Source organism: Myodes glareolus, chromosome 10 (assembly GCF_982192425.1).
Source record: "Myodes glareolus chromosome 10, mMyoGla1.1, whole genome shotgun sequence".
Lineage (NCBI taxonomy): Eukaryota > Metazoa > Chordata > Mammalia > Rodentia > Cricetidae > Myodes > Myodes glareolus.
The window spans coordinates 75,045,874-75,073,729 of record NC_142035.1 but is presented as its reverse complement, the minus strand read 5'-3'; the positions used below and the strand labels follow the sequence as shown (position 1 = coordinate 75,073,729).

Sequence of the window (27,856 nt, the reverse complement as noted above, 5' to 3'; positions counted from 1 at the left end):
GGGCCGGGGTGGTGCCAGGCTGCAGCGGGCCGGGCAAGATGGCTGCCGTAGAGGCCGAAACGGCGCCGCTGACCCTGGAGTCGCTGCCCACCGACCCCCTTCTGCTCATCTTATCCTTCGTCGACTACAGGGACCTGATCAAGTAAATGGGGCGGCGCTCATGGCACGGGTGGGAACGTGGAAGGAAGCGGCGAAAGAGGGAGGGAAGGAGGCCCAGGGTCGCTGGCTGGACGCGGGCTTCCTCCGCACCAGCGGGTGACTGCAGGGCAGCCGTTATCCTGCAGAGCCACGGCGGGGACTGGGGTAGACGCGGAGGAGGGTGCTGGGCATTCAGGCCCCACTCCTGCCCAGGTCCCCGGGGACTTCGTGCCCTCTCGCTCAGCCTTGGCTAGGCCGGTTTGCCCTGGAGAGAGGTGGCTCCCTGGTGTCGCACGCCGCGGACCCTTGCTGGCCCTTGGGGACCTCGTCTGGCGCCGTGGAAAGGCCACTATCCCGGCCCACGAGCATCCCTGTCGTGTCTGGGGTCCAGGATGACCAGAGCCCCCGTGGGCAGGTAGAACGCGCGCGAGGAGGTCTGCGACCTTCTGACTCCCTCTGGTGCCACCGTGGTCCCCGGCAGCGTGCACTTTCTCTTGTGTGTGCGCCTTTTTTGGCTGTCAGTTTTCCTTTTTACAGTGGGTGGTTGGATTTTGTGTTTTGTCACCGACTTCCGGTGAGGCCTTACAGGTTGACTGCGGTTACCTCAGGGTTTCCCAGATTACCAACGTTTGCTCCAAAAAGAAACACCCGGCATGCTGGTGAGGGTGGCTCAAAACTCAATTCTTTCAGAGAACGGGACTGTTTACGTTGGAGGAAGAAATGGCGCAGCTTCGCTCCCCTCTCTACCTCACTCCATATCTCTCCACCCCCATGTTAGGATTGTTTACATCCTTAACAGCATGGCCAGGGTTTCTTGTGCTTCCGTGTGTTTGCAGAGGAGGTAAAAAGGCCCTCTCCTATGGGGAAGATATAGTTTTGTTTTTTGATTGATCACTGGGTCCTGGCGCTTTGTGTGGACTTCTGGAGTTACAGGTTGGTTGGCCAACTAAGTGGTGGCAGAGGTATGTCCTGGATTTTCAGTTACGGCCTCCACCCGTACCTGCTCACACTTTTGTTTGTCCAGAAAACACATTCTCCCCTACTCAGCCTGTACTAAAGCAGAGAAAGTTTTTCTGTAGGAAATGCTGTCCAACGCAAATTGATTCATCTGAAATACTCTCCAGCTATAACTGATCTTGACAGCCTTCTATCTGTGATTGCTGCCAGAGTTATCTTCCGAAGGCAAACCTGGCTGTCATTCTTAAAAGCCCGTTAATAGCCCTGTTTGCAGACTGTACCCAGAACTTTTGCAGTGTTTAAGGCCCTTATCACCCAGCTTCTTATCTAAGGCCTCTCAGGCCTTCCTCCATTATCATATTTGCACAGTCCGCTCTAGCTAGAGCAGACATCAGGCGGCATACCACACACATGCACATTGTTGTGTAAGCTCTGCTTCTTGTCTGGAGCACTCACTCTGCTCAGCGTGGCAACCTTACTCTCTCACCATCTTCCTTCAGCTACAGTTTCCCATAACTGCATGCACTTCTAGCGTGGAAGGATTGTTTATTTTTGTATTCATTCGTTCAATCAATATTTTGGAGTGCCTGCCATGTGTCAGTTAAATGTAGGCATACAATAGTGAATTGGAAATATGATCTTTTAAAGATGTAGTTTAAATACATTTTCATCGTAGACAAGATGGAAACTGTGCATAATTATAAGAGGGGGCAGTTGTTAGGAAGGAATACATATGTGGTACTGTTGGAACGTGGAGGCTGAGGTACTAACTCAGTGGGAGATCTGAAGTGTGGCAGAGCGCAGTTCTGTCCTCGGAGTCTGTAAATAATAGTGTGGCCTGTTCAACTAGAAAAACGAGAAAGCCATTTATGCTGAAGGTGGTAATGACTAACAGGCAGGCTGCGTGAAGGGCGGCTGGTGAGATCATGTAGCCTCTTGTAAGAACAGATTTCAATTCAGAGCTTTAGGTAGTAATCAGAATTTTAAGCTGAAGTGACATGACTCCTCCATAAATGTTTGTGGAAATGAGTGGCGTTGAATACTATTTTTGTCTACAGACTCATCCAGCATACTGCAGCTTCTTTCTTGCCCAGTACACTCCAACTTTGCCAAGTGTCCAACCTGTTGCCAGGCCCTAATGGTTTGGATACATATGTGCTTGGCTGTTGTATTAAACTGTATTACTCTATCGGGAATTTAGTTTGAATATGAGATAGTATGCTACTTTCTCCTTATTGCTCACAGGGCAATTATATTAACTCACACATTAAATAGATTTTCAAAGATACTGCATTGCAGCTATATAGGTAGTAAGTGGAAGTAGGAAAAAGAAAGAGAATCAAACAAAATTTAACAATGACTATTTTAATCTGTGTTTTTAATTTTTCCTTCTTTTATACTAATTGAATCTGTTTCCTGCCAGTTGTTGCTATGTCAGTCGAAGACTTAGCCAACTTTCAACTCATGATCCATTGTGGAGAAGACATTGCAAAAAATACTGGCTGATAACTGAGTAAGTATTCTGTGACCATGGGTATAGGCTATGATGTAGGTTTTTTGTTTTGTTTTAAGAGTAAATTTTTCATTGTTGCTGGAGACAGGGACGCATTCTCTTGTCCGGGCTGTCCTTGACCTTGTTGCAGTCCTTATGCTTCAGCCTCTTTGCTGGCATCACAGGGTGAGCTACCACGCTTGGCACTGGAGCAGAATGCTTGCCTAGCATGGGTGAGGTCCTGGGTACAATACCCAGCACTCAGCTCAGTAAAAACTGAGCTTCTGATTTCTTTTTAAAAATCTTGAGAAACCCTGTCTCAAAACAAAACAAAACAAAACAAAAGACAGTCTTTAGTCCTAAGCCTTTAGAAGTTATTTATGGAAACTGTTTCTATATTTCCAAATTCTTATACCTCGGGTCCTTGATTTACAAATTTTACACATATCTGGTGATGCCCCAAAGTAAAAAATGAGGATATATTGATACTTAGAATTCCTCCTTCCAATGCTTGACCACTGTTACTAACTTTTCCCTTGGTAGAACTAATGCTTTTAGCTTCAATAATATACTTAGTTCAAGGCCAGACTGGTGTAAAAAGTCAATTCCAGGACAGCCAGGGTTACTTAGAGAAACCCTGCCTTGAAAAACCAAAGTATATTATATATTAAATATATATTAACTATATTAAATATTACATATATACACATATATGCATACATATATACACTTAGAACCTATAGTTCTCTACCAACTTTAGCGGTCCTGACTTCCCACAATTGAAGAAATATGTTAGGTATCTCTGCCTTTCCTTCTACTTCTCCTAAATCTCACTGTCATCTACGTTTGTTGATAGCTGTATATATTTATGGTAATCATACATATTAATAAAAAGATGCTTATGCCCTCCTTGCATCCCTTCCCCCAACCAAACTGAAACCAAACAAAACATTTACCTGGAGTCAGGTGGTATATATCTGGAGTCTAGCACTTGTGAAACTGTCGGAGAGGATTCTGAGTTTGAGGCTAACATGAACTACATATACTGTTTCAAAAAACCAAAATGACCCTCTGCTCTCTGATTTATTCTTTTCTTTATATCTAAACCTTTAATTCTCCATTTCTAGTCTTCATTGTAGCACTCACCCATGAACCCAGGCCAGAGTCAGGAGTCATCCTAGGTCTTCTTTCTCCCTGCATTCACCTGAATCCCTAGCTTAGCTCTTCCGGTCTCCCCACACTCATCCCACCTGGTTATCACAGCGTTCTTCAGTCTATGGCCTCTCTCCGGGACTGCTTCAGAACCTCGCTAAGTCTTCTGGAATGGTCTGGAATGGTCCTGGTTTTCTACCTTAAATCTACCATAGCACCCCAAACCACAGCCTCAACTCTCCCCTTTCAACTTCCCCTTAAGCCCTCAGTGGCTCTGCATCTTCTGTAGGAAAAGATCAGTACCCTTTGTGATTGCTTATCCTTCTTAAGTTAACATTTTATTCTTTGTTCATGATTAGACTATCCACTTTTTTAAGGGTAAAAAAGTGTATTTTTTAATGTTCTTAGTAAGCAAGTATGCAATAAATGTTTATATAATTAAAGCAAAGAAAGATATTGAATCATGTATTTGTTTTGATTTAAGATTCTCTGGCTGATCAATGTAGATGTGCTAGAGCAATATTATGCTATTAGGTTCTAAATATTCTCAAAAATGGGACAACCACTTGTGCTTTTTTTTTTTAAAGATTTACTTATTTATTTATTTATTTATACAGTATCCTACCTGTAGGCCAGAAGAGGGCACCAGATCTCATTATAGGTGGTTGTAAGCCACCATGTGGTTGCTAGGTATTGAACTCAGGTCCTCTGGAAGAGCAGTCAGTGCTCTTAACCACTGAGCCATCTCCCCAGCCCCTACTTGTGCTTTTTATATTTTATAATTGAGTCCAGGTTCCGTAGCACACACCTGTAACCTAGAGATCAGGGAAGCATAGTTCATGTCAGCCAGAACTACTGAGACTGTCTCAGAAAAGTTTGTTTTTTAACTGATGTATTTTTAGGAGTAAGTTGAAACTTATACTGATATACTATTCACATATTTTGTTAAGAACTGGGAGACTTGGAGGAAAATTAAGTAGAAAGTAGTGATTCATAAATAACCCTACTATGACATAATAGTAGTAATTATTAAAGTTTTTGGTGTATCACTTCTCGTTATCTTTATAGCTAAAATAAGTTAAGAAAATAAAAAGGCAGAGTTAATACAAACTTCCAATAAAGGTGTGTTGGTAAGTATCAAAAATTATGTGCTAAGCTGAGTTTATGGTTCACATTTGTAAATCAGAAGTTCAAGGCTATCCTTAGGTGCATAGCTATTTGAAGGCCAGCCTTTACTATGTATGACCCTGTCTCAAAAAGCAGAGGAAAAGAAAAAAGGTATGTTAAAAATCATTTTAAAAGCTTTCTTAATCTTGTGTGTGTGTGTTGTTTTGTTTTTTAAATCTATTTAGGGAAGAGAAATCCCGGAAGAATAAGTGCTGGAAATCTCTCTTCATAGATGCTTACTCAGATGTAGGAAGATACATTAACCATTATGCTGCTATTAAAAAGGCCTGGGATGACCTCAAGAAGTACTTGGAGCCCAGGTGTCCTCGGATGGTTTTATCTCTGAAAGGTACTAGGAGTACAGGGTCCCCCATTCACATTTAGTTAGTATAGCCGGACTAATTGAAATAGCTTTGGATCTGTGTGTACCTGGGCTAATCCAACCTCTTAGTTAGTTCACCATACACATTTTGTTAATAGACAAGGAAGTATAGTGCTGATGTTGTTACAAGAATCTTGCCCTTTTTTGGTTAACCTGGGAACCCATATGGATATTAAATAAAAGCTGAGCTACTTTATCTTTATGGCTGTTTTATATAAAGAAACAATGCTAAAATTGCTTGAGAGTAACCATTATGATTTATTTTTATTTTTGCAATATTGGTGATTGAGGTGATTGCACTTTAGGCAAGTATTCTACCATGGAAATGTAACCCCAGCCCTAAAGATGATGATTATTATTGTTTTGTGTGTATGTGTTTAGTGTGCATGTGTGTGTGTATGTTCACATGTGCTCTCACATTCCTATTTGGAAGGCAGAGGACATCACATGTCTCTCTGGATTGCTCTCCACTTTACTTACTGAGTTCAGTGACTGAGCTAGTCTAGGTAGCCTGCTTACCTAGGTATTCTTGCCTCTGCCTTCCAAATGCTGCCTCCCCTGCTCAACTTTTATGTAGTTTCTGGGAATCCAAACTTCAGTCGTCATGCTTATGTGACAAGACATGTTTAATTCATGGAATCATTTCTCCAAACCAAGATTAGTTTTTTAATTGAAATCTTTTGTCAGTACCTTTTCTTCTTTGATGTCTAGCATGTTAGGAAAGAACCTGGGTCTTTAAGTATGTTAGAGTATCACAAGAATCCAGACATTTTTCTTTTCGCAGAGTTTTACAAAGTAGTCAAACCAAGATTTGAACTGAAGTCTATTTGACCCCAGAATCTATGTTCTTTCTATTCTATTGCCTAATTATGACTAGAACTAGTAACAAGTTATTTCTGTTGGATTTGTTAATTAATCCGTATAAAATACATTTATAACTGCTTATCTGTGTAGCATGAATAATAAAAACCCAGAAACAGATAATTGAGGTTCAGTCTGAAGATCAGAAAAGCAAAGCAGCCAGCCACTAGAGAGACCTTTTACCTCTACCAAATCTTCAGACAAAAAGGGTGATCCTACAGTACTCTGCACCAACCTCAGACTCCACACTACTGGGTTCCTGTCTCTTCCCCTTTATATTCCCCTCTCTGCCCAGCCATATTGCTCCTGTCTCCACCTCCTAGTGCTGGGGTTCTAAAGGCATGTGATCCCAAATGCAGGGATCACCTTTGTGTGAGCTCTGTTTCTCTTTTAGACAGACTCAATCTTGTGTAGCTCAGGGTGGCCTTGAACTCACAGAGATCCATTTGCCTCTGTCTCCCTAGTCCTGGGATTAAAGGTGTGTAACCATTGCTTGGCTGAGTAGTGACTTAGCTCTGCACTCTGATCTTCAGGCAAGCACTGTAATCTGCTTTCCACTTTATGTTTTTTCAGACTTATTCACTAAGTGGAACCAGGAGTTTGCTGTAGTTTTGCTAAGCTAAAACTAGAATCTGTTCTTTTTCACTCTTTCTCATTAGAACCAGCCTTTCTAAATTATCATTCTTTTATTCTTTTACATTTCCACTGTAATTTCTCATGGAAATGTTACTTTCAGACAAACCATGATTTCATGAAAAAAATGCTTAAATCTGGGTTAGAAGGCAGACTAAGTGGTCTTAGTAGAAGGAGTAGGGTAGAACGCTGGAGTCCCCCGTTAATATCTTAACAGCTTATCCTCTAAGAAGAAATGAGTAGCAACATTCACCTGACATGAGCATAAACTACTTCAGGAGGACATAATCTGAAAATAAGTGTGCAGTGGTGATCTGTAAAATAGGTGGTAGTTTATAATAGCACAAAGGTAGACACAAAACTAAGTATTTTTGTTGTTTTTGCTTGTTTGTTTTTCTGAGACAGGTTATCTTTGTGTGGCCCTGACTGTCCTGGAACTCATTCTGCAGACCAGAATAGAGGTCTGCCTGTCTCTGCAGGGTTCTGGGATCAAAGGTGTGAGCCACCACTGCCTGGCCTCACTTTGGAAGTGTAATCTTTAGTTGTGGTTGAAGGGAGAGAACTTAGCCCATTTTGTTTAGCATATCCAAGGTCTTCTTAAAAGGTCACTCTATGTTAGTGCACTTGGACCGTGAGACTGTAGCATGATTGTTCTTTAGGACAGACTGACAGCTTTTTTTCTCTTGTCCTTTGTTATTCCTAGGCTCCTTGTGTCTGTTCTGTATTTAGCTGTCAGATTCCTTGGCCACTTCTGCTTTACTGCAAGGTGCCAGTTCTCAGGGTGTGTCATGAGTTTGGAATAAGGTTAAAGCCTAGAATATCTACAGTACTGGAAATGCTAGGAATTTCAGGCTTATGAGTTTCACAACTAAGTTAAGAACCTAGCTGCTGACCTCAAGTGTCACAACTCTTGTTCAATTTTAAGGTTATAAAGGTGTCAGGTAAAAGGAAAATTAGCAGGTAACTAGGCATTGGACATGAGGTAATCTTATAGAGTATCTTGAGATTGTATTATATTGATGTTCTTAATTGTGTATTTTCAAACCATATTTTCCTTGTGTATTGGCTTAGAATTGAGTTGGGAGTTTAATCCTTTAAAGGAGCAAACAGAAATTTTTTAGAGTTTGTGGGACCCATGGTCTCTCATAGAGACCTGTATTCTGTGTTTAGCCCTGCTGTTAGTCTGTTGTTTCTGAAAAACAGCCAAAGATAATACAGAAACAAAAATGGAGTGGCTGGATTCCGATAAAAAGAATTTAGCGTCTTAGCTATAATTTACCAAACCCTGGTTAATTACTAGTACCTTCATTTCACATCGGAGAAAGGATATGAAGAGAGTTTGGGTGGCGTGTTTGATGTCCAATTTTGATTTTCTGGTATTGTAATCATGTATTTCCTTATCTCTTTTTGTTAACTATGATGTTTTTTTTCGTTTGTTTGGTTTTTTAGTTTTTGGGACAGGATTTCTCTGTGTAACAGCCCTGGCTTTCCTGAAACTCATTTTGTAATCCAGGCTGTCCTTGAACTCACAGATTCACCTACCTCTGCCTTCCAAGCACTGGGCTTAAAGGCATGCACCACCTGGCTTCAAATTTAATGGTTTTTGTTTGTTTGTTTTTCGAGACAAGGTTTCCCTGTAGCCTTTGCTGTCCTGGAATTAGCTCGATAGACCAGGCTGGCCTCAAATTCACAGAGACCCACCTGTCTCTGCCTCCTGAGTGCTGGGATTAAAGATGTGGGCCGATACTGCCCATTTTTTGCTCATCCTACCCATTTTTAAAGATGAAAAAATATTATATTTTATGTGTGTGGGCATTTTATCTGTGTACATCTATGCACCATATGCTGTGCCTGGTATCCTTGGAGGCCAGAAGAGGACATCGGAGTCTCTGGAAAAGAAATTACAGATGATTATGAGCCGCCATGTGGGTTCTGGAAATTGAACCTAGGTCCTGTGTAAGATGAGCCAGTGCTATTAAACACTGAGCCATCTCTCCAGCATCTGTCTTTTTGTTTTTATTAGTTACTGGGAGGTTTGCTGAAATTTCCTTCTGTGGTAGGCACTGTTATGAAGTAGCCTAAGATTTTCAGCTTATGGTATACATGCATGGTACAGTTATTTCTCCTTGAGTATAGTCAAGAATATAATAAGTTATTTTGATTCCCATTTTTTAATGTATTTCAATTATTCACAGTAACTTCTCTATTTTTTAAGAAAGGTGAAGAGATTTTGCAGGTATAGTTAAGGTCCCAAATGAATTGCATTTGGATGTCAATTAAAAGGAAAATGATCTTGAATGGGCCTACATTAAAACGCATCTGGGCCTTTGAGAAGGCAGATTCATAATATGATTTTTACTTTGAGTAAGCAGACTGGTATGTTGAGGAGAAAACAACCTAATAGGAAGTGTCAAGGGGCTCTGAGGTTTCTTTGAAAAAACTGCAGGTTGCTGAATTCTGCAAATAAGTGAGCTTAGAGGATTTGAAGCAAAAGATGGGTAGGATGAGCTAGCACCTCAATAACACCAGGATTTCAACAATGTGATTTAAATAGAGGTTGAGTTTACTAGAATGTTTGATCTGTAGATACAGATGAGTTCTTGGCTGGTGTCCTAGGGGGATGAGCTCAGTGTACTCATCCTCAGCTGAGCCGACAGAGGAGGGGCAAGGTGTGTACCTGTGCGGGAGAGGGGCTTAGGCAAGGAGCCTTGCCCGAACTGTCCTCACTTCACAATTATTTGCAAAATAGGCAAACAAGTGAATATTGTTTTAAGCTGCTAATACCCATTGCAGCATTGGAGAATTAATTCACTGCTTGTAAACCATTTTTGCCATTTTAGCTCTGATATTAGAATATATTTAGGGCTGTAGGTGGTACTTCCCTGCTTAGCCTGCTGCCCCCTTGCAGTGTACTCCAAGGTTTAAGAGGGGGGAGATGTATGTATACATATATGTATGTGTGTTTGTGCACAAACGCATGCTGTTTTACTTAGGTATATAAAATTGACTCCTACATAGTGAATTTAACCTGTTATTACTATGAAGGTTCTCCATTAGTTATAGTAAAGCTGTTTGACAAGGCCTGTCTTGTGTGTTCTGAGTACAGCCATCCTAGCTTTTTGTTCCCTGTGTCTGAATTAAGATGAGTCTCTTGAGTAGAATTGTTTTTTTATTACTTCAGTGCTGAAATTGAAACTGAGGCATAACACATCCCCCTTCCCACAGACAAGGTTTCTTTGTGTAGCCTCAACTGTCCTGAACTCTCTGGAGACCAGGCTGACCTTAAACTCAGAGAGATCCACCTGAGATCCACCTGCCTCTGCCTCCAGAGTGCTGGGATCAAAGGCGTGCGCCACCACTGCCTGGCAAGGCCTAACACCTAAGCTTGTGCTCTCTACCACTGCACTGCATTCTTGAGCCCTTGTTCTTTACCTGGTCTGTCCTTTCATTAGATTATTTATTTACATGTCATTTAAATAATGTTCACTCTTTTTTGCAATTTTAATTATGTTTAATTTCTTTGCTTTTTCTTTTTTCCTTTTTAGTGATTACAATAAAGATTAAAATATGCATTTTTGATTCATTGAAGGCTAATACAATTTAATATTCACCACTTCTTGGGCATTGAAAGAGCTTTAGTTCTGATCATCTCCCTCCCCCTGTCCCTGTGATGGGGGGGGTATTTGGGCTCCAGTTCAGGTCCCTATACATGTTAGTCCATACTGAGCCCCTTAGTGTTGATTTGTGATTTTAATTTTTAGACTATTTCTTATGTGCCAGCACTCTGTCTGCTCTTGTGTAAGTTCTTGTTTGTATTGAAGCTTAGCTCTTTTGAGTGACTGCACAGCACTATTTGGGTCTTGAGGTGATCATTTTTCTTCTAGAGATTTCCTTCTGCTTTTTCTGCAGACCATCGGGGGGGTTGATCACATTACCCTGGTCTAGGGTTGAAAGTTGGAAAAACTGGGCTTTTTGTCCATGAGGACTGGTTTGTTTCCAGTTCACTTTTTCTTCGGAGTAGCTTTCTGTAACCTAGCAAAACCGTGTTTATTTATTTGAACAGGGCCTTTTCTACTTCGTGAATACTGGATGCTTCCACTTTCTTTTTTTAATCTATCAGACCTATAGTATTGCCTAAACCTGGACTCATCTCTTTGGCCACTTGTTTTAGAATTGGTAATTGCTTAAAATCAAGGTGATTTTAGATGCCTAATTGACCTCTTGTGTTTTTATTTGATTATTTTCTGCTTTTTCTTTTTTGGAATTCCCCTTGAACTCTCACTCCAGGAGATACAGACATACCACCACCTCTGGCTACTTTGTTGGTGGCTCCCCTTTTCATTTTACTTTGTGCTAGTGTTTTACCTGTTAAGAGGAAACTGAGGACTTTATTCAGTGTTTAAAATTAATTTTCAATTCATTGTCCTATATTTTGTCAATATATGTTGAACAGAATTCACTTACTATAAGATTGTTTCCTGGGTTGGCAACTGGCCTACTGAGTTTCAATGAGATTGAAGTCTCATTGTGCACACACAGTTCTGATTCTGGTGTGCTTTTGCAGAAGGTGCACGTGAGGAAGACCTGGATGCTGTGGAAGCTCAGATTGGCTGCAAGCTCCCTGATGATTATCGCTGTTCATACCGGATTCACAATGGGCAGAAGTTAGTGGTTCCAGGGTAAGATGTCTGATGTTTGAGTCATTCTCAGACATTGACATTACACATTCTGTTCACAGTTTTCTTTAGTTATCTTATATATAAGAAAATGTATGTTTATATATTATGAATGTATGTATTGTCGAGAGGGGGGTTCCCTCTTCTTTATAGCAATCCATAAGATAATATAGGTTAAATTAAATTTTACCAGAATAAATGTGTCACATAGAAGCGTTATGCCTGACAACACATATTTATGATTAAAGTGAGAACTGGTTGGGGATGGGAGCTGTGGGACACAGGAGAGAGATACATGTGCCTATATTTGTGAGTATACACTTTATGTGTTTATTACCCTGTTACAAGTTAGGCAAAATGTTTTAGGAACTTGATGCAAGTTCTCTCAACTATAGTTGATATCCCCTGGCATTCTCCAAGGGGATCCTCCCGATAACACAGAGTACTACTCAGAAATGAAATAGCAGGGATGGGGCATAAACAGGCCAGTTTAGGGGGCTGGAGAGATGTCTCAGTGATTAAGGGTGAGTACTACTCTTGCACAGGTCCCCAGTTCATAGCACCCACATTGGGCTACTCCCAACGGCCAGTAACTCAAACTCCAGGGACTCCCAATGACTCTGGCACCTACACTCATTCTCTCTCTCTCTCTCTTGGCTTTTCAAGACAGGGTTTCTCAGAAGCTATGGAGCCTGCCCTGGAACTCTCTATAGACCAGGCTGGCCTCAAACTCACAGAGATCCGCCTGCCTCTGCCTCCTGAGTGCTGGGATTAAAGGTGTGCGCCACCACTGCCCAGCCTGAGACTATTTTCTAGTGTGTGCTGTCCAAAAATTCCCTATCTAGCCCTAGTCTCATTATTTCATTCGTCTTTCTGCCTTAGTCTTAGTGTGGGGTTACAGAATGAACCACCACACCAAGTTCCTTAAAGGCAGTAAAGTTATAATTCTTCTAAAATCACTGATGTTTAAGTACTTTAGACATTTAATTTTTAAATATAAATAAGAATATTCTGATTTAAAGAATGAATTTGAGCCAGGCAGTGGTGGTGCATGCCTTTAATCCCAGCACTCAGGAAGCAGAGGTAGGCAGATCTCTGAGTTAGAGGCCAGCCTGGTCTACAGTGTTTTTTTTTAACTCTTTGGGGGCCCGCCACCCAGCTCCCCAATAAATACAGAGGCTAATTCTTTCTTATAAATGTCTGGCCTTAGCTTTGCTAATTTCTAGCCAGCTTTTCTTAATGTAAATTATCCCATCTATCTTGCCTCTGGGCTTTTATCTTTCTCTACTTCTATATACCTTTCTTTACTTCTTTCCCCATAGCTTGCAGTGTATCTGTGCGGCTGGCCCCTGGTATCTTCCTCGCTCCTCAATCCTTACTTCCCAGATTTCACCTCCTATTTATTTTTTCTGCCTGCCAACCCTGCCTGTCCTTTCTCCTGTCTCTCTATTGGCCATTCAGCTCTTTATTAGACCAATCAGGTGTTTTAGACAAAGTAACACAGCATCACAGAGTTAAACAAATGTGACAAAAGAATGCAACACATCTTTGCATTATTAAACATTCCACAGCATAAACAAATGTAACACATCTTAAAATAATATTCTACAATATACAGTGTGAGTTCTAGGACAACCAGAACTACACACAGAGAAACCCTGTCTCAAAAAAGAAGAAAAAATAGTGAATTTGTGAAGCTGAATGTGTTGAATGGGGGACACGAGTCAAATAATCCAAGCTCACTCTGAACAGAGTGTGGTAAGTACCAGGCTGGCCAAGGATGCATTGGAAGAACCAAAACAAAACAAAACTTTTTAGTGTGAAATCATTCACCGAGAAGATGAAACCCAAACCCCACGGCCCAGTATGTTTCTGTTGCTCTGCTGTTGACAGCTTTGTGTCTGCGTTCTCCTCAGGTTGCTCGGAAGTATGGCGCTGTCAAATCACTACCGCTCTGAAGATTTACTAGATGTTGATACTGCTGCCGGAGGATTTCAGCAGAGACAAGGACTGAAATACTGTCTCCCTTTAACCTTTTGCATACATACGGGCTTGAGTCAGTACATAGCTGTGGAAGCTGCAGAGGGCCGAAATAAAAATGAAGTGTTCTACCAATGTCCAGTAAGTGGGGAGTGTGCTTGACTATGGCTTTAACGTGTTCTGACAATAAATGTATGAATTGGCTACATTTAGGGACATAAAATAAGCTGGAGCATTATACATTTTATTATAATAAAATAAATAATATAATAATATAATAATATAAAATTATAATAATATAATAAAATATTAAATCAAATTAAATATTTGCTTTAATTAAAATTAAAATCAATATATTATATTATACCAAATATAATAATATATATTATTATTAATCATCACATGGTGATATGGATAACCAAAAGGAAGATTTGCCATTGGACAAATAGTGCCGACTGTGACATGTTTAGATGGAAAGTTGTGATTCACGTTAAGGAACTTATTATCAGAGTCCTTGATTGTAAAATGTAAAATTATCTTTTGAGCATCCTAGAATTGTTCAGGTCTCTTGACTCTGAATTGAAAGCTCTTTCTTCTAGGATAACAAGCAATCTACTTTATCACTTCTACTTACTAATTATGTTCTTGAAGGATAGTTTCCTAAGTTGTCTTAATAGTAATAGCACTCTATGTTTTCATTTTATTGAGAGGTGCCTCCAAACATTTTATAGAGTAAGTCCAAGCTAGAAATTATAATAGTCGGAACTGACAGGTGTTGCTAAAATTCCTTAAGGAGAGACATAAGTCCTCTCTACCCTTCCTCCTAAGGTCCCAGTGACAAAACTGAGGCATGGGCCCACCAGAGTTCACTCTGGGGAACCAGTGACTGTATTTATAGTGAGGGACTACTTATAGGCATTGTGGGTACCCCTCCATGAACTGGCTGCACCTCAAAAGCTTTACCCAGCAGGTATGGGGACTTCCCCATAGCTGTACCGATGGACTCTCAGCCCTAGTCTTCTGTACCAGGTATTAGGGAACAGCTGGAGACTGGGCTTTTCTGTGGAAATGGGGTATAAACAGCCAAAACAGCTGGGATGATCTTTTGCATGTGTGTGGTGGGAGTGTAACTGACCTCTCCAGAATGGTGATTGCTTGACCTGGAAGACAGTTAACTCACAACAATAAGGATTATCTGAGTATTGATTAGAACAATGAATTTCTTTTTATCTATTTTGCTTTGTTCCCAGAGATCTAGGTAAGGAACAAGAATAAATGTATTTGTATCAGTTTTTGTTTTTCCCCCTATGTAGGACCAAGTGGCTCGGAATCCTGCTGCTATTGACATGTTTATCATAGGTAAGAGAAACAGAAAAGCCTCTTTTCCCTTTTTTCTATTGGTTAAAAAAGAAAATGAATTGGTAAGACTGAGTTACTTGAGCAGCTAGCATAGGTGTAACTTTATACCTCTGCCTCTTAGTACTTTCTGGGTTATAAAGTTCTATGTCTGTGTTTTCTTGTAGGGGCAGCCCTTGTGTTTTCTTTGCATTTCATTTACAAAAAAAAAAAAGACATATCCTGTACAGTCTTAAGTTGTTAATTTTCTTTAGCTAAGCGATATAGGTTCTGTATTACCTTACTGTTGCTGGTAGGATATCCTGACAGAGAGCAACTTGGGGAGGAAAGGGTTTGTTTGAGCTTACAGGTCACAGTCTGTCACTAATGGAAGCTAGGGCTAGGGCAGAAACTCATGGCAGGAACTGAAGCAGAGGCCATGGAGGAGGGCTGCTTGCCATCTGGCTCACTCACAGCCCTATGTTTAGCCACAACCATCTACCTCGGAAATGGAGCTGTGCACATGGACCAGACCCTCTTACGTCAGTAATCCAGAGAATCCCTCACAGGCCAGTCTGATCTGGGCAGTGCCTCAAATGGAGACTCCCTTCTCAGGTGACCCTAGGCCAGTGGTTCTCAACCTTCCTAATACTGCGACCGTCTAATACAGTTCCTTGTGGTGATCCCCCAACCATAAAATTATGTAATTGCTACTTCATAACTGTAATTTTGCTACTGTCATGAATCATAATGTAAATATCTGATATGCAGGACATTGATATGTGACCCCCATGAAACGGCCTTTGAACTCAAAGGGACCATGACCCACAGGTTGAGAACTGCTGCTCTAGGCTGTGTCAGGTTGATAGTTTGAACTAACTAGGATTAATTCCTATAACATATCCATGGGCTTTCCACAGAGTGTATTAGTATATAATTTGAGGGAAAATTATTTAAATTGATTATAGTTTTTTCTTATTTGCTGCTAATTAACAAGTCACGGTAGAGACCTGAGAAGTATTCTTCTTCAAGATGAGTGTAAATTACAGCTTCACAAACTCCTTGGCACTTGTTTGCCTTGGCTGGGAAGATAGTTCTTAATAATTTTGGGGAACTCTTTATGTGTAAGTGCAGCTCACCTTTTACTGTTCATGCCATCTGTCCTACTGAGACTCTGCTCACCAGCAGAAGCTTCCTACGTGAATAAATAAACTTGGGCACTGAATTTATCTTCTCATTGAAACCTAAAGCAGAAAGCAAGTGTCTTTTTTTTTTTTTCCCGTACTGTGACATGGTCCGGGTTTGTGATATGTTTCACACTATCTAAAGTGGTCTCGCCCTTATCCAAGTTATGTAAGTTTTTAGATTTAGGCCTTAGCTTTCAACTTATTCTGACACGAATGGCCTCCTATTTCTAAGCTAAGCATCATCAGGTTGTTTGTGTTCATTATCTTCATTGACATCTTGGTATAGCATATTTTCAGAGATGACCATCACAGCCCTAGCCACACAGTGATCATCAATTTGTGAGTTAAAGGCCTCCTGACCAATAAGGAGAGTTACTTTTAGGTTCTGAGTTTCTTTCTTTCATTCTGTTTGTCTGCTTTAAAACAGAATACACAACCATTGCAACAAATATGAAGTCTGATAATTAAAAAGCATAATTAGTGATATAAATTGAGCATCTGCTACTCATAAAGAACTGGGTTAATTGAAACCAGATTACAAAACAATTCAGTGAACAACATTAAATACTATAGATTGCTAGGCATTTAGCTGTCCTAACCAAAAATAAAAAAAAAATGAAAGTTTGATCATGTTGTATTACCTAGAATGTTTAAACTTAGTTCATATAAATACTTGGTATGAATCCTTTTAGTATAAGATGGACCAATAATATGGATGTGTTAATGTAAATGTTTTCTGCTTTGAGTTAGTCACTGAGAATCTGGAGGACCACTGCAACTGCATCTGTAGTAGTGAGCATCTTGACCACTTTGATATTGACCTGATGCTGAGAATTCTACAAAGTCATGTCTCTGGAAGATGTCTAGACTGAGCCTGGCTTGTGCCAGTATTTTGAGTGTATATCAGAATATGTATAAGATGAACCCTGATGATTGAGAGGAGGTGCCTGATAACCTTTCCTTAATGCTTTTTTCCTAGATGTAATTTCCTTTGTTCTGTATGCTTTAAAAGTTAGTAAACAAATAGTTTTTATCACTGTACCAAAACAAAACTCAAAAAAAAACAATTATTTTGAGTGTGTGTGTGTGTATAAATGGGTGGAAATAGCTGTAGAATTCCCTAACAATTATGCAGAGGCTAGGGATAGTGATGGTGAGACGCAAAGGACATACTATAGATAGAATTGAGAACAGAAGGGCTGGAGAGTTAGCTCGTTTGTTTAAGAGTACTTAGTGTGCAAGTAAAAGAGTCTGAGTTCAAGTCCCAGTACCCATGTAAAAGTTGGGTGTGCCCATGCCTGTAATCCTAGCATTTTATGGGGCAGAGACAGGAGGATTACTGGACCTTGCTGGCTGGATACCAGTTTAGCTCTAGGTTCAGTGAAAGGCTCTGTCTCAGGAATAAGGTGAAGAGTGGTGGAGCAGGGATGTGATGTGGATGTCCAGGCACATACAGATGCACCTACTTGGCATGTACCACACTCACAGTAACTAAGAATTGGGAAGGCAGAATGGACAATAGAGTACTAGTAGATAATACCTGTAAACGCTTCTAGTTCTGATATTATACCTCAAGTCTAGTGAAATTACAGTTGCTGTTTCCTCTGTAGATTTTTCCCATTTGCTCATTCCCCGCTTCTTGGTTTATAGGTGCTACTTTTACTGACTGGTTTACATCCTATGTCAACAATGTTGTATCAGGTGGTTTTCCCATCATCAGAGACCAGATTTTCAGGTATTTTAGTTGGGGCTTTTGGGATTGAAATGACTATAAATCAGAAAAGGCTAACTATTGCAGATCTATCAGGAGTTGAGGTTTCTCTGAAAGGAAAGATCAAGAGGAAAAACTAAATGTGATTTAGTAGCATGACAGTAACTACATGGTTTCTCTTTGCAAAATAAGAAAGTTAGCCAATTAATAGGTTTATTATGAATAGCAAGTAAACAACTTACTCTTGGCAAACATTTATTTTCTCTAACTGGAACATTCAGATGTTAGCAGTTAGTGTTAGAGGTGGTAACAGGTTATACTAGTTTATACAGAAGCAGTAGTTTAAGTGTATGCCATGGGTTTCTCCATTAGGGGCAAGAATTACTAATTATGCATAAGAGGCTGAAGATCCTTACATTCTTATGTATTTTCATCTCTCATAGTCATCATTTAACAAGTATGGTTAGGTTTAAACGATTCCCAAACTTTGGTAGCATTGAAAACCAAGAGAAGGGGCTGGAGAGATGGCTCAGTGGTTGAGAGCACTGACTGCTCTTCCAGAGGTCCTGAGTTCAATTCCCAGCAACCATATGGTGGCTCACAACCATCTGTAGTGAGATCTGGCGCCCTCCTCTAGCATGCAGGCATACATGGAGGCAGAATATTATATAAATAATTAATAAATAAATCTTTTTTTTTAAAAAAAAGAAAGAAAACCAAGAGAAGCCCTTGTTAGTTTCTAAGCTGATCACTGATCCACGGTTTGAGTCCCTGACACAGATCTTTGATTGCCGTCTGTACTGAACCAGAGTCACTAAGGTTTTACAGTATTATGAAATTCAAGTTCTACGGGATTGTATCAATATGACTTAAATTTTTAAAGTATAAGGAAAGTATTGTAAATTATCTTTAAACTATTTGAGAATTGAAGCTAGTTGGTTTAACCATGTTTAATTTCCTCTTTTGCTAGATATATTCATGACCCAGAATGTGTAGCAACAACTGGAGACATTACGGTTTCAGTGTCCACTTCATTTCTGCCAGAGCTCAGCTCTGTACACCCCCCACACTATTTCTTCACATACCGAATCAGGTGAGAATTTTAAATGGGACTGTTGGAGTTGCCAGTTTGTTTCTGTGACAAAACATCCAAGAGTTTTTGGGTTATTTTGGCTCAGGATTTCAGTTCATGGCCACTTGGTTCTGTCATTTCTGGGTCAGAGTGTGATAAGGCAGAGTATCATAGAAGTGTTGAATAGTGCCACAGTACAAAGCTGTTCACTTCATAATAGCCAGGAAATAAATCTTCAACACGTGAGCCCTTGGAACTATTTTATATCTGAACCATAAGACTCGCCTTTCAGTTAAAATGCAGATATCTTTTGGCAGTTTTGTATTTGCCCCATTTGCATGTGGTCTATAAAATGAGTTTTTGTTTTTTTCTTTGGGGGGAGTGGTTTCGTGGTGGTGGTATTCTGTTTTATGGTCCTATGGATTAAGCCAAAAGCCCTGTATATGATCAGCAAGTACTCTGTCACTGAGCTGCAATTCCCAGCCATAAAGTACATTTAAGAGTTTTTTTTTAAAAAAAAAAAAAAAAAAAAAGGTGACACAAGCCTTTAATCCCAGCACTCGGGAGGCAGCGGTAGGGGATCTCTCTGAGTTCGAGTCCAACCTGGACTACAAGAGCTAGTTCCAGGACAGATTCCAAAGCTACAGAGAAATCTTGTCTTGAAACACCCCCCCCCAAAAAAAAGTTTTTATTTATTCTTAAAATTGTATTTTTGTGTGTGTGTATGTGTGTCTATTTGCATATGTGTGGGTTCATGTGTATGCAGAAGCCTATGCTTGATATCAGGAGTTTCCTCTGTCACGATCGACCTTAGTATTTGAAGCAGGTCTTGCTGTTATCCTAGAGCTTGTCAATATAACTAGATGAGTTACCTATCTTGTTTTGGGGATGCTGTCTGCCTCCTGTGCATGGGGATTATAGGCGGGCAACCACACCTACCCAGTATTTTAAGTAGGTTCTAGGACCCCAAACACCAGTCCTATGTTTATGCCCACTGAGCCATCTCCCTAGATCTAAAGTACACTTAAATTTTTAACTTATTGTGTATGCATGTGTGGATGGTTTCCAGAGGTCAACTTGTGGGAGGTGGTTTTTTTGTATGTGTCCTGAATATAAATTACTGTTACAGTTGCTGCGGGAACTGAACTACTAAGTTGTAATTGTCAAAACTCTATTTTAGATTTATAATGTAATCTAGAAGTTGTCACATTGCCAAACAGGAAACCATGCTTATAAAGTTTCATGTGGCCTATCTATATTCAACCTTAAAGTGCAATAAATATTTATGGAGTATTTCATGTGTGTCGTATATAATATTAAATGCTTGATTTAATTAAATACAAAACAACAAATGCTTTAAATTCCCTGTACTTAGAAATATTCTTGCTTAAGCAGAAAAATAACCCATTGCTACAAGTGTAGTTTAGATGTTTGTTTTTATTTAGATCCTGCTTAGAATTAAGACTTGTTTAAAATAGAAACGCCTTCCTGCCCTGCATTTGGTACTGCAGGGTATTCCACATGAAAATTAGAGGCACAGATTCCTAGAGAAAGAAATGATAGTATCTAGAAATAGAGTTGAAGTGTAATCCCAGTAGATGGAGCCATACTTTGAGCTTTTTAGAAACTAATGGGGGAAAAAAAAGAATTGTGTTGCATAGATTTGTATGAGTGAATGTCTGAGTTCTTTAGAAGTTTTTCATGACACTGTGTCTAGAAAGTGTGTGCCCAATGGATATTTATTTGAGCAGCCAAAGATGATTGCTACCACAGTGTTTGTATGTATTTTTGTGGCCCATTCTATTGTTGGTTGTTACTGAAAATACTTAAATAAATTAAGTGAAAGCATTTCCATGGGGAGAATTAGCCTAGTTAAAGCACCGTCTTTGAGAACTTATGGCTAACTTACATGGACTTTGGGTTAGATTTGTTAATTTCCCTTGAAAGTCTTTTATAGTATTAACTCAAATACTGTAGTAAAACAAATGCATCTATGTTCTGCTCTTTTCTCCAGGATTGAAATGTCAAGGGAGGCACTTCCGGAAAAGGCCTGTCAGCTGGACAGTCGCTACTGGAGGATAACAAATGCTAAAGGGGATGTGGAAGAAGTTCAAGGACCTGGAGTAGTTGGTAAGTCATTTGCTTCAAAGAAAGTTTAGACTGTGTACCCATAGATTTTGTCTGTGGGGGTCGTTAGCCTATCATTTTAGTCACTGAAATTTCAACTTTTCTAAAACCATAGCAAATTCAGTTATACAGGGATCGGTTTTGCTTTCCATGGGTCAGCTAGGATTCTTTGATTATTATTCTTGTGGTCTTTGGTTTTGTTTTTTTTAAATGTTATTATTTGTTCTGTGTGTTAGGTGGTATAGTACAGTAAAATAAATTTCATATCAGTATTCTTTATATAATTTGGAGGTGAATGATAAAGTTAATAGCACAGATTTAATTTTCCTTTTGATGCTGCTCTTCCAGGGAAGAACCAAGTTCAGTTCCTAGCATGCACGTTAGGTGATTCACAACCACCTGTAATTCCAGCTCCAGGGATCCGATGCCTTCTGGTCTGGTCTCTGTGAGCAATTATACTCTTATGCACACATGTACACCCACATACATAAACACATAATTAAAATATACAGTTTTATTATTTTTATTTATGCGTTTATTTTTGGAGACAGGGTTTTACTGTAGCTCTGGGTGGCCTAGAACTCCATTTACCAGACTGGACTTGAACTCAGAGATCTACCTGCTTCTACCTTCTGAGTGCTGAGATTAAAGGTGTGTGCCACCACAGCTGGCTGAAATATAAAATAAAATCTTAAAAAGAGAGAACTTAGTGTTAAGGGATTCTATTACAGCTTTAATTCTTTTTGCCATTTGTTGGTGTGAAGACCCTTGTTAGTAACTGACATTTATCCAGACTGAACAGAACATTTAGGGATGCACCTTGGAACCTTTGTAACCTGTGTGTGTGTGTGTGTGTGTGTTTTCGAGACAGAGTTTCTCTGTAGCTTTGGAGCCTGTCCTGGAACTAGCTCTTGTGGACCAGGCTGGCCTCGAACTCACAGAGATCTGCCTGCCTCTGCTTCCCGAGTGCTGGGATTAAAGGCATGCGCCATCACCACCGGACTTCAACTGTGACACTTTTCTATTATTTGTGTTTTAAAGATTATGTCAACTTTGAAAAAAATGTGTGCCTTTGAAATTTTGTTTTACTTGATATTCCCCACCTGCTACCTTGTAGAGAATTTGGGAAATAAAAAAATATTAAGGGCGGGCGACATGGCTCTGCAGACAAAGGTGATGACCTGAGTTCCATCTCTGGGACCCACAGTGGAAAGGAAACATTTCTCACAAGTTGTCCTCTGCCTTCCACATGCAAAAAGTCCTCAGCCGAAAAAAATCTGATTAAAATGGAAATCAAGAGAATTAAGCCCTCATGATCTCATCACTGCCAATACTTTGTTTTATTTTACTTTTAGAGTTTTTTCCTAATTGTGCAGCTTACTTTCAAGCTACTTGTACAACATCTTGAAAACATATTTACTTTAAGAAGAGCTTTTTGTACTTTGGCTTATTGTTACTGTTTTCTCTGCAGGAGAATTTCCAATCATTAGCCCAGGTCGGATATATGAGTACACAAGCTGCACCACGTTTTCCACCACATCCGGCTACATGGAAGGCTATTATACCTTCCATTTTCTCTACTTTAAGGACAAGGTCTTTAATGTTGCCATCCCCCGATTCCACATGTCATGTCCAACATTCAGGGTGTCTATAGCCCGACTGGTAAGTTAAATTTTTTTCTAGTGCTGAATTGCATGACTTTGTATTCTAAGGACCATCTTTGTTTAGGTAGATGAGTAGTTCATAAATAATGTCCCGCCGCCCTCCCCCCCCCCAAAAAAGAAGTGGACATTTTGAGGAAGTATCTTAGGGTTGTATTAATATATGAAGGGAGATAACCAATAAATTTATTTTAGCTCCTCCTTACTTTTCAGCCAGAGAAACTATTATCACTTGTTTGGCAGATTAAGCTTTTCCACTGTTGTCAACAATAGCTATGTGGCCTGTGTGTGTCAGATGATGTGAAAGACCAAACGAGACCAATTAATACTGATTTTTGTGGTTACGAATTGGAAAACAATTTCCTACAGTATTTTTTGCTAAGATTCTCAATTTAATAAAATAAACTAGTATCCTGTAGAGCTCTTCACTGAGGATTTATTGGGTAGAAATATACTTTTAGCAGTCCTCTGTGATTACTTTTCAAGTCAATCAGGCATATTTTATAAATCTTTTCTTAAGGTACAACAGTAACCCTAACTTATAGACTGTAAAATAATACGCAAAGTGTGTGAAGTCCTGTGTGAGAGCTTGGGAATAGTATATTCAGAGTCCACTGAGTTGTAGACACTAGGTGCTTAGAAATGCCTTCCTAGCTCCTGGAATGGGTGAGTTTGAGATAGTCCTAGAAAAAGGGACAAGCTACTAACCTTACTGAAAGAGGATCCATTCTCTTTCAATGTAAAGGACCTGTACTAGTCCAGATTTATAAGTGAACCTTTAACTTCCTTCCCAATGGGAGAATGCTAGAAACATGTTACCAGTACTTGCTACTCTCTGTGATGGGCGGGTGGAGGGGATGAGGAGGACTTGAGACAGGGTCTCATTATGTAACCCAGACTGGCCTCAAACTCATTGTTTTTTTGCCTCAGCCTCCCAAGTGCTAGATGTGTGCCACCATGCCTACACCAGACCAGACTTCCAGTTTTGGTTAGAATCTATATGAGCTTGGTACCATCTTATCCCTAAGTGGTTGATATTCATCAGTGAAGCTGTCTGGGACTGGAATTTGCTTTGTGGGGAAATTACAAAACATGGACTTAATTTCTGTAATATGTACATTTTCTATTTCTTGTTTCAGTTTAGATAATTTGTGTCTTTCAAGGAATTTAGTCATTTCACCTAAATGTTGAATTTATTAGCATAAGGTTATTCACAATATTCCCTTGATATCCTTTTAATGGCTACATGAGCTGTAGTCAAATATATCCTCTTTTATTCTTAATATTGGTGATTTACATTTTTTTATCACATCTTTTCTATTGATCATTCAAAAAGAAACAGCTTTAGTTTTGATGGAGTTTCTGTACTGTTTGCCTTTTTCTATCTCAGTGATTGGTGCAGTTGTCTTTATTTTGCCTACTTTGGGTTTAATTCACTTTTATTGCAGCTTTTAAAGGTAGAAGTTTAGATGTCTCTAAGCATTGTTTTAGCTGTATTGCACAAATTTTGATGTTAGTTTTGGTTAATATTTAGTTCAAAATATTCTCAGATTCCCGTTGTAACTTTGACTTATGACTGCATAGAAATATGTTAATTTTCAAGTATTTGGAAAATTTTCAGTTGTCTTTTGCTTGTTGATTTCTAATATTACTGTGATTAGAGAACTTACTGTGTATTGCCAATATTTTTTAATGTTTTATGGCCCAAAATTATGTGAAGAAATTCTCTATTTTGGTGATCTTTGTGTATTTGAAATGAATGTATATTCTGCCATGTAAGAATTTATCCTATAAATGACAGGCCAAGCTGATTGATTGATTGACAGTTTGTCAAGTCATCTGTATATTGCTCTCTTTCATGTTTGTTGCCTCAGCTATTGAAGAGATTATTGTTGAAATATTCAATCAATATTATGGCTTTGTCCATTTCGTGCTTCATTCTCGTCAGATTGCCTCATGCATTTTGAAGTTATAGAACTGTGTGCCAGTGCTTAGGACTGTTGTCTGTTTATGGAAGTAATTCTGCAGTTACCATCTGTAATAACATTCCTGTCCTAAGAGGAAGAGCACTGAGGTATGTTTGGACAGGTAGTCAAAATGGTCAGCTTGATCCTTTTGTTTCCTGTTTTTAATATTATTTCAGTGAATGTAAAGGTATGGGTTTTACTTAAGGACAGTGGTTCTCAAGCCTTTGCGTCTCATCACCTCCTTAGATGTGTAAGCATCATTGACGACTCCTAAGAACTCGTTTACATGGATGTGTCAGTATTTACCATATTAGAAATTAGAAGAGAGCGTTTATAGTAGTATCAGTTTCTTTTAAAATTACAGTAAATAAACCCTTTACATGTTCAACCCTCTCAATTGTATTTATTTAGAGTTTTAGTTTCTGCTTAACTACAAGAAAATGTAGATGCCCTGCCTCACAGAAAATATCTTTCTCAAAGATGAACAGTCAAAAATGAGAATTGTGACTTAAACTAAAAAAGATAGTGGGGTTGTATTTTTTGACCTTATTTCTGTTTTCTTCCTTGATATGGAAGTTGAATTGTGTTTTGCTTTTTTGTCCTCTACCAGTCTGATTAGTCATTAGGGTTCATAATTTCTTTTCCTTTATATTTGCCACTGTAAATACACTTTACATAGTTCAATGACATCCCTGGATGGGGTATTTATTGTGCTTTAGGGCACTATGGACATTCCTTGTGTCCGTTCTTCTCTGATCCTCTCTTATGTGCTGTTTGTTTAGTACACTTTCATCTGAGTATTTCTCTCTAATCACATTTGATTCCTTTAACAGTTCTTGTTTTCTTCATTAATTTAATAATTATACTACCTGATGATCATGTTTTAAAATTTCCAAAGCCTTCCCTATCCCTCCTTTTGTATTTCCTACAAAATTTTGAAATCTTCATTCCGTAGATTTAAAAAATAATGAAATGCCATATTTCTTTGTGTATATTTTCTGATTGTTACTGTTGTGTTATAATAAATCCTAAATGACACAATTCTTTCTCCTACATTTTTCATTTGTTTGTTCATGTGTCTGAATACTGTAGTAAACAATACAGCCAAAATCTCTGTCTTGGATTTTATATTCTAATTGGAAGAAATAAGCTAACATGTGCTCTTGTGTCAAGTAACAAGTGTGGTGGAGAAAATCAGGGGCTAAAAAGAGTGCCCTGTCAGGTTCTAGTGTAAGATGTGTCAGGAAAGGCACATTGTTACTTAGTGACAAGTAAGTAGAGATATAAAAGGAGTGAAGAGGGCTGGAGAGATGACTCAGTGGTTAAGAGCATTGCCTGCTCTACCAAAGGTCCTGAGTTCAATTCCCAGCAACCACATGGTGGCTCACAACCATCTGTAATGAGGTCTGGTGCCCTCTTCTGGCATTCAGGCATACACACGGACAGAATTATGTATACATAATAAATAAATAAATATTTTTTACAAAAATAAATAAATAATAGGAGTGAAGAGAACAAGTCGATTTGACTATTCAGCCAAAGAAGTGCTGGCAGTGAGGGTTCTTAGGCAACTGTGGGCTTAGTATGTTTGACACAAGGAGGCTTGAGTGCAGAGAACAAGGGAGATAGCAGTTACAAACAAGATCAGAGTAGCCAGTCTAGGCTACATGAGAGCCTGTCTTTAAAAAAGGGGGGGGGGGCATAGCAGTGCTTAATGATATTAATGCCATAAAAGTCATGGTGGAAGGATTTTTACTGACATTATGTGCTAAGTTTCTCAGTATTCAGATTACCAGCTGAGCTCTGGCTGTTCAAATTCTAGCCAGTATAACAACAATTGAGTCTTCAGGTGTGTATAAGAGAAGCCAAGTTAAAGCCACGCTTGATTAGGGATGCCTGCTTAAACAGAATGGCATTCCAAAGACGTTTGACATTGCGTGTCTATCATCACAGGAGTCTGTCCCAGGGCCTCCAGGTCTCCCTTTTCCTGCAGCATTGACTGATCTTAGGACTGCGCTTGTCTTGGGAATCAGCAGTGACACTGGCTGAGTCTGAGTTAGAAAAGGGAAATGCCTTGAGCTTAGTTCTTTCTCCCGGAGCACGTGCCTTTGGTGTGATGAGACCTAGTATGAGAAGTCCAGTTCCTATGAAGCCGCCATGCTGGAGAAGGCATGTAGAGATCCAGCTCCACGATGGAAGGAGGTGCACCCTCTTCAGGCTCCAACTATTTGGATCATCTCAGTCCAGGTACCAGACTTATGAGGGAAGAAGTCCTTGGTGAAGCTTGGTTCTAGTCATCATTCAACTGTAGCATCATGAGAGACTTGACGCCAGAAGTGTTCCATTGAGTGCTTCTCAGACACCCAGCCACAGGAGCTAGGAGATAAAGAGTGACTGATGCTGTTATAAGCAACTGAAAAAAATAAAAATATTCCTTTTTCAAAAGTGCTACTGATCTTTAGGATGATGTGTCTTTGGAACTTAATAAAAATATTTTAAGAACAGTGCTTAAAAATTAGCAGTAGAGGTCATATCTGATTAATATTTTCACATCTTTTTTTCTGTTAACAGATTTATAAAGAATAAACACATTACTATGTGTTCTTTAAAACTTTATTGTGGGTTATTAGGAATAGTATACTTGCCTTCATGTATAAATTACCAGCTACTATGTAAAGGATAGGTACTGTCTTAATGTAGTTACCATTCAAACCATATTGAGCATTATTTAACATGTGGTACAATATACAGTCTAGAATCTTGCATTATGAGATTGAATATTTCCGGTTTGTAAAGACTTGTGCCCAACATGTCTAGTTATCTGTATTCTAGGCTATAGAATTATAAGAAATGGTAGACATTCTTCTCATCAAAAGATTTTTCTTTTTTTAAGGAAATGGGTCCTGATGAGTATGAAGAGATGGAAGAGGAAGCTGAGGAGGAGGAAGAAAATGACTCAGCAGAGATGGATGAATCAGATGAATCGGATGAGGATGAGAATGAGTCAGATGAGGTTCAAGGGGAGGAGAGACGGAGGAGGGTCTTTGACGTTCCCGTCCGCAGACGCCGCTGCTCACGTCTCTTTTAGCTGGTGTGGAAGGAAATGCTGAGATGACTATTCTGTTAAATAGAGTTGTCAATAATGTAAATAATTGTGCTCAGCATATAGCAGAACTAGCATGAAATTCTGTACCAGACCTAGGTTGTACATGTCACTACGTTAGGAGTTGGATTGCTTTGGTTTGTTTCGTAGGTAGAGGAAGAAATGGGAATCTTGTTTTCTCTTCCAGGAGGAAGTGGGAGAGTGGTTCTGTAACTAAAGAACAGATGTTTCTTTGTTTAAAAATATTTTCTACTT

At 39.4% G+C, this 27,856-nt stretch overlaps 1 protein-coding gene and 1 non-coding gene across 5 annotated transcripts; both read left to right on the top strand.

Annotated features, from left to right (window-relative positions):
• Positions 1-27,856, top strand: Fbxo3 (F-box protein 3). Of its 4 annotated transcripts, XR_007233969.3 has the most exons (13): positions 1-142; positions 2,519-2,608; positions 5,092-5,255; positions 11,347-11,461; positions 13,375-13,579; positions 14,752-14,797; positions 17,611-17,695; positions 18,642-18,764; positions 20,758-20,873; positions 22,342-22,532; positions 24,406-24,605; positions 26,452-26,745; positions 27,392-27,495. XR_007233969.3 is itself a non-coding variant. In XM_048443648.3 (11 exons), the coding sequence occupies exons 1-11, from the start codon at positions 39-41 to the stop codon at positions 27,584-27,586; spliced, it is 1,434 nt and encodes a 477-aa protein (XP_048299605.1). In that variant the 5' UTR covers positions 1-38; the 3' UTR covers positions 27,587-27,856. The 4 variants fall into 4 exon arrangements, 3 of the variants coding, with proteins under 3 accessions (XP_048299605.1, XP_048299606.1, XP_048299607.1); XM_048443648.3 differs by lacking the exons at positions 24,406-24,605; positions 26,452-26,745 and having other exon boundaries at positions 27,392-27,856; XM_048443649.3 differs by lacking the exons at positions 26,452-26,745; positions 27,392-27,495 and having other exon boundaries at positions 24,406-24,886.
• LOC125406662 (small Cajal body-specific RNA 21) lies at positions 9,384-9,518 on the top strand. Its single transcript, XR_007233984.3, has one exon.

Bases quoted from the DNA above. Each gene is read 5' to 3' on its own strand.
- Fbxo3 (XM_048443648.3), top strand. From the start codon at position 39: ATGGCTGCCGTAGAGGCCGAAACGGCGCCGCTGACCCTGGAGTCGCTG. The intron at 13,580-14,751 runs GTAAGTGGGGAG...CCCCCTATGTAG, and splicing joins AAGTGTTCTACCAATGTCCA to GACCAAGTGGCTCGGAATCC. The intron at 17,696-18,641 runs GTATTTTAGTTG...CTCTTTTGCTAG, and splicing joins ATCAGAGACCAGATTTTCAG to ATATATTCATGACCCAGAAT.